Source organism: Ornithorhynchus anatinus, chromosome 8, assembly GCF_004115215.2.
Source record: "Ornithorhynchus anatinus isolate Pmale09 chromosome 8, mOrnAna1.pri.v4, whole genome shotgun sequence".
In the NCBI taxonomy this organism is placed as follows: domain Eukaryota; kingdom Metazoa; phylum Chordata; class Mammalia; order Monotremata; family Ornithorhynchidae; genus Ornithorhynchus; species Ornithorhynchus anatinus.
The window spans coordinates 20,000,161-20,006,360 of record NC_041735.1 but is presented as its reverse complement, the minus strand read 5'-3'; the positions used below and the strand labels follow the sequence as shown (position 1 = coordinate 20,006,360).

At 64.6% G+C, this 6,200-nt stretch overlaps 1 protein-coding gene across 1 annotated transcript; it reads right to left on the bottom strand.

Annotated features, from left to right (window-relative positions):
* Window positions 1-1,252: 1,252 nt before the first annotated feature.
* On the bottom strand, window positions 1,253-5,540 carry SOX18 (SRY-box transcription factor 18). Its single transcript, XM_029070034.2, has 3 exons — window positions 5,022-5,540; window positions 2,933-3,514; window positions 1,253-2,883 (listed from the first exon to the last, which is right to left on the bottom strand). Exons 1-3 carry the CDS (start codon window positions 5,458-5,460, stop codon window positions 2,591-2,593), a joined length of 1,314 nt encoding a protein of 437 aa, XP_028925867.1. The 5' UTR covers window positions 5,461-5,540; the 3' UTR covers window positions 1,253-2,590.
* Between the last annotated feature and the right edge of the window lie 660 nt (window positions 5,541-6,200).

The window sequence follows — 6,200 nt, the reverse complement described above, 5'->3', positions numbered from 1 at the left end:
GGGGATTTGGTGAGGCCGGCGTTTGCCAACTCGCTGTGCGTCCTACCCTGCTAACGAGGGAGGGGGGAAGGAGGGGGAGAAGGGGAGACAGACAGAGATGGCAGAGACAGAGAGAGCAGAGACAAAGGGAGAGAGCAGAGACATTGAGAGCAGAGACAAAGAGCCGAGAGAAGCAGAGACCAAGAAGTAGAGACATACAGAAGGAGAGCCGAGAGAAGCAGAGACAGAGAGATCAGAGACAGAGAGGAGAGACGGAGGGAGCAGAGATAGAGTCGAGAGAAGCGGAGACAGAGAGAGCAGAGACAAAGAGAACAGAGACAGAGAGCCGAGAGAAGCAGAGAGAGCAGAGACAGCGAGAGCAGAGACAAAGAGAGCAGAGACAGAGAGCAGAGACACAGAGAGAGCAGACAGGCAGAAAGAGAGCCGAGAGACGCAGAGACACACAGAGAGAGAGAGAGAGCAGAGATGGAGAGTAGAGAATGTAGAGAGGAGAAAGAGATAGAGACGGCCAGGAGAAAGAGATAGAGATAGCCAGGAGAAACAGAGACAGAGACGGCCGGTTAGAGCAGCCAGGCAGGCAGGGAAAGACAAAGCGAGACAGAAGAGAGGAGGAGAGGAGAGGAGGGAAGCTCGGCGTGGAAAGCGGGAGACGGAGAGCGAGCGGGGGAGAACCCGCAGCTCCTCTCCTGCGGATGGTGAAAGCTTTCCAGGCGAGATGGAGCGGGCCCGGCCGGCTGCGGCCTGGTTTGGATTAGGCGGCTCCGCGCGAGGGGCGGCGGGGGTGGGGGTTGGGGGAGTTGGATGCAGCCTAGGGAAACTTTTCAGCATCTCCGGCCGGAGCCAGGACCGCTCGTCCCTGCCCCTTTCCTTCCTTCCCCAGGACAGCCCAGGGGTTGACAGGCCCGGTGAGAGTCGGAAGGGTGAATTCCGGAGAGGTTAGGGTGTGTGTGTGTGTGTGTGTGTGTGTGTGTGTGTGTGTGTGTGTGTGTGTGTGTGTGTGTGTGTGTGTGAACGGGGGGGTGTCTTCGACTCTTCAGAGAAAGCCCCAAACTCTTTCTAGGGTCGGCAGGGGCGCGGGTTCCCCCGTCCTGCCTGCCCTCGCCACCCCCTCTGGCGCTCCCCAGGCTGGAGGGATGGCTTGGGATGGCCAGGACTTGGGGGTCCCGGACCCCCAGAGCTGAGACATCCATCCAGTGATAGGTTGAAGGGGCCGGGTCGGGGAATCCTCCCGGAATGAACACACAGACACGCGTCCAGACAAGGCCGTAGCTGCGTTTATTTGAGATGCCCCGGCGGACTCAGGGCATCGGAGGGGCGCTGCCCGGGACGGGGTGCGCGGGGATGGTGGGGGGAGGCCGAGGTGGCGGTTAGGCGACATTTCTGGGTGAACGGACAGTCGGGCGGGAATCGATTTCAGCGGCCTCCCCGGGCGCCCGAGTCTGGAAGCGGTTAGGAAGCCGCTAATTGCGGAAAATCCACATCCGCACCGCCAGCCCCGAAACCAGGAAGCGACACCGCCCGCTCCTTTTCCCGTTTCCCGCCGGATAAAGCAGCTTCTCTTCAAACAGATCCGATAAAAGCCCCGGGCAGAATCCCAGCCGGTTATTCCGCTTCCCAAGGTTTACGGTCGAATCCCTTTTCCTGGACAAGTTTTTCTCTTTTTTTAAAAAATGCCTTTTTTTTTTCCTCCCCCCTTCTATAACCGCCCTTGCTACATCGATGCTTTAGAACTCAAGGGGAAATCCCCTTGGAAGAAAACAGATTTTTAAAAAAGGATGTCTGATAATAAAAAATTAAATATCATATTATATATAAAGGCTTAGTAAAAATATAGTCCCATTGCCCAATGAAAATATATCGCTTCGAAAGGAAGACGTCCCAGAAACACGGTAGAAAACTCTGACCCTGTAAGCAGAGGCAAACCCCCCTGGCAAACAAAGTGTAACGAAGCTTTGCGACATTTTCCAAAACCACAGGCACGTACAGACAATTTATATACATATATACAGATATATATATATATATCTGTATGTACGTATCACACAGTCAAGTATGTGTATATAGAGAGTACTCGCAGCCTTGCAGAGAGCCACTCGCCTCCCCCGTCCCGAGTGAGTAAACAAGGTGCTGGGCGAGTCGTTGAGGACGCTGACCTCATCTGTTTTCTACTCGATGGGCCTTCTTGCTGGGAGTGAGAACTGGGAAGTTTTTCGGGGGGGGGGGGGGCGGGGGGGGGCGGGGGGGTTGATCCGCTAAGGTTTTGTTCTCATCTGCAAGGCAGGGTGTATACACACACACACACACACACACACGTGCATATCTACGCACACATGTCTATATTCGCACAGACATGCACACGCATATATAGGTCTATCCATCCCCGTGCTTTGGAAAAAAGGACATTACATCTGTGTTATAGAGTTATACAGTATATCAGTGACTCGAGCATTTACAAAAAGAAGCGCTATGCATTTAATGAGATACTCTAAATAAGACGGTGGTGCTTCGGCTAGAGGGATGGGGTGGGGATGGGGGGCGAGGAGGGGTGTCTATCCGCGGGCGGGGCCCGGGGCCCGAGGCCTCCCCGGCTCTAGCCGGTGATGCAGGTGCTATAGTACACGGCGCTGCTGGCGTCGGACAAGGCCGAGATGAGACTGCTCTCCTCGCAGGAGAGGGGCCGCGGAGTCACTTTGGAGAGAGACACCTGATAGGGAAGGCCCGGGCCGTCCGGTCGAGTCCGGCTCATGTTCAGGTACTGATCGAACTCATTGCGGTCCACGTCCGTCCACAGGTCGGCCTGACTCAGTTGCTCCACGCCGTCCAGGTGGTGAGCCTCGGGCGGGGGGGACAGCTGGCCCAGGTGGGGGGACAGGCCGGCCGGGGGCCCGGCGGGGGGCCCGGGGGCGGCGGGGCCGGCGGGGGCGGGCCCCCCCCCCGCTGCACAGCTGGCCGTAGTAGAGGCCGGGCGGCGGGGCGGTCCTCAGGGCCTCGGCCAGGTGGGCGGAGGCGGGGGGCTGCCCGTAGGGCCCGAGCAGGTCCCGGCCCAGGGCCTTCTCCGGGGGGTACTCCAGCGGCGGGCCGTGCGGGTGCGGGTGCGGGTAGGGGGCCCGGAACGGCATCAGCCCGCAGTCCTCCTGCATGTGCGGAGGGAAGAAGGCCGGCTCGCTCTGCTCCAGCACGTCCAGCGGGGACATCTCCGGCGTGGGCAGTCCGTAGTTCTCCAGGTCGGAGCCCAGGGGGTGGAGTTCTCTGAAGTGGTTGAGGGGGGGAGGCTGCTGGTGGCCGGGCTGTGCGGGCCCCGGGTGAGTCATGGCGAAGCCCTCGCCGCTGCGGGGCTGGGAAAGGTTGTGCAGCAGGATATTGGGTTCCAGCCTCTTGATTTTCTTGGCCTGCTTCTTCCTCCGGGGGCGGTACTTGTAATTGGGGTGATCCTGCAGATGCTGGATGCGCAGCCGCTCCGCCTCCTCCACGAACGGGCGCTTCTCGCCGGGGCTCAGGGCTTTCCACGACTGACCTGCGGGGCCGGGGTCCCGGGACGGAGGCGGGGAGAGACGGGGGAGCTCGTCAGACACGAGGGAGGGCGGTGGGGAGGCTGCAGGAGCCCCACGGGGACCCCTCCCCCGCCCCCCCCCCCATCCCCCGGCTCCCGCTCCCTCCAACCAGGGTCGGAGGGAGGGGATTGGATGGGGGGGGGGGGCGGAGAGAGGGGATTGGGGGAGCTGGGGGAGACTAGACTGGGGGGGGGGGAGATGGGGGAGACTAGATCGGGGGGAGTTGGGGGAGACTAGATTGGGGGAGCTGGGGAGACTAGATGGAGGAGCTGGGGGAGATTAGATTGGGGGAGCCGGGGAGACTAGATCGGGGGGAGTTGGGGAAGACTAGATGGGGGAGATTAGATCGGGGGAGCTGGGGAGACTAGATCGGGGGGAGTTGGGAGAGACTAGATCGGGGGGAGCTGGGGGAGATTAGATCGTGGGGGCTGGGGGAGACTAGATCGGGGGGAGTTGGGAGAGACTAGATGGGGGAGACTAGATCGGGGGAGCTGGGGAGACTAGATCGGGGGGAGTTGGGGGAGACTAGATCGGGGGGAGCTGGGGGAGATTAGATCGTGGGGGCTGGGGAGACTAGATCGGGGGGAGTTGGGAGAGACTAGATGGGGGAGACTAGATCGGGGGGAGTTGGGGGAGACTAGATCGGGGGGAGCTGGGCCAGACTAGATCGGGGGGAGTTGGGGCAGACTAGATTGGGGGAGATGGGGGAGACTAGATGGGGGAGCTGGGGGAGGTTGATTGGGGGAGCTGGGGAGACTAGATGGGGGGAGTGGGGATCAGGGGAGATGGGGGAAAACTAGATTGAGGAAGCAGGGGGATAGAGGATGGGGGACCTGAGGGAGGGGGGATTAGGGTACTTGGGGACGGGGGACTGGGGGAGCAAAAGGAGGGAGGTTCGGGGGAGCTGAAGAGGGGGATTGGGCGAGTTGGGGGAGGATCGGGGGAGCTGGGGAGGGGATGTCGTGGGATCTGGGAGAAGGGGAATTGGGGGAGCTGGGGAGGGGATATTGGGGGAGCTGGGGAGGGGATGCCGTGGGATCTGGGAGAAGGGGAATTAGGGGGGAGCTAGGCAGGGGGGATCGGGGGAGCCGGGACAGTGTGACTGGGGGAACCGGGAGAGGGGACTTTGGGAGAGTTGAGGGAGAGAGGGGGCGCAGAGAGCCGACGAGGGCATTCCCCCCAGGGTCGGGGGCGGTGCCGGGACGAACCCCCGAGCGTCGAAGGGGCTGCATCGGGGTGACAGGACGAGCCGCCGACCGGCTCCAGGGGGCAAAGCACTCGGCCCCGCAGGCACGAGGATGGATGCGGGGCCCGGCTAAGGGGTGCAGACGGGGCGGCGTGGGCGGGATTCGAGGGTGGGACGGGGGGGCCCTGGGCCCGTTCTTTCGCCTCCCCCCGCCCCCCCTCCGCCCCCAGCCCCGCTGGGATCCCCGGGGGTGGGGGTGGGGCCCGCGCCGTCCAGCCGCTCACCCAGCATCTTGCTGAGCACCGCGTTGTGCAGGTCCGGGTTCTGCTGCGCCAGCCGCTTGCGCTCGTCCTTGGCCCAGACCATGAAGGCGTTCATGGGCCGGCGGATGCGGGAGTCCTCGCCGGGCTTGCCGTCGCCCCGGCCCGGGGGCGGACTGTATCCATAGCCGGGCTCCGGGCTGGGGTCCGGGCTGGGCGGCGAGGCGGGGCCCGCCGGCCCCCCCGGCCGGAAGGCGGCGAAGCCGGGGCCGGAGCCGGGGCCGGAGCCGGGGCCGGAGCCGGGGGCCGGGCTGGGGGTCCGGCTGGGCGCGGAGTCGAGCCCCGGGGTGTGGCGGAAGGCGAGCCCGGGGTCAGAAGCGGGCTCCGGCCCGGGACCCCATGAACAGTCGCCCCTGGCTTGCGGGATCTCCTCTACACAGTAAGGCGGCGCAGATATATTCATTCCAGCTAGACGCAACCTGGGGGCAGAACGGAGCCGCGGGGAGAAAGTCCAGAGCCAGTCCGGGGCGCGGCGGGCGGGCTGCGGGGGGCGGGCCGGGGGGGCGGGGGGCGGGTTGGCGGCGGAGAGGGAGGCCGGAGCGGAGCGGAGCGCACCGCGGAGGAGGCGGCGCGGGAGCCGGGAGTCCGACGGGGCGGGCGGGCGGGCCGGCTCGGGGGCGGGCGGGCGGGAGGGCGGGAGGGCGGCTGGGCCGGTGGGCGGCGGGGCCGAACTTTGGGGAGGCGGCCCAGAGGGAGGGGGCCAGATATAGGGCCCGGCCACCAATCAGAGGCGGGGAGCGGGGCGGGGGGCGGCTCGGCAGGAGCCGCCGCAGGAAAGGAGCCGGCACGAGGGGGAGGGAGGGGGTCGGGGCCCGGTTTGGGCGGGGAGGGGGGGGGGGGGCTCCGGGAGAGGGAGGGGCCGTCAGCCGCGGGAGGGAGGGGGGCTCTGGAAGAGGGAGGGGACTCTGGAAGAGGGAGGGAATGTCAATTGCGGGAGGGGGCCTCTGGAAGAAGGAGGGGGAGTCAGCTGAGGGAGGGGGGGCTCTGGAGGAGGAAGGGCATGTCAACTGCGGGAGGGGGGCTCTGGAAGAGGGAAGGGGAGTCAGCTGCGGGGAGGGCTCTGGAAGAGGGAGGGGGAGTCAGCTGCGGGAGGGGGGCTCTGGAAGAGGGGGGGGAAGTCAACTGCGGGAGGGGGGCTCTGGA

Coding starts and splice junctions, on each gene's coding strand:
- SOX18 (XM_029070034.2), bottom strand. CDS start 5,460: ATGAATATATCTGCGCCGCCTTACTGTGTAGAGGAGATCCCGCAAGCC. Junction 3,515..5,021: donor GGTGCTCAGCAAGATGCTGG/GTGAGCGGCTGG, acceptor CCGGCCCCGCAG/GTCAGTCGTGGAAAGCCCTG. Junction 2,884..2,932: donor CGGCCAGCTGTGCAGCGGGG/GGGGGGCCCGCC, acceptor CCCCCGCCGGGC/CCCCGGCCGGCCTGTCCCCC.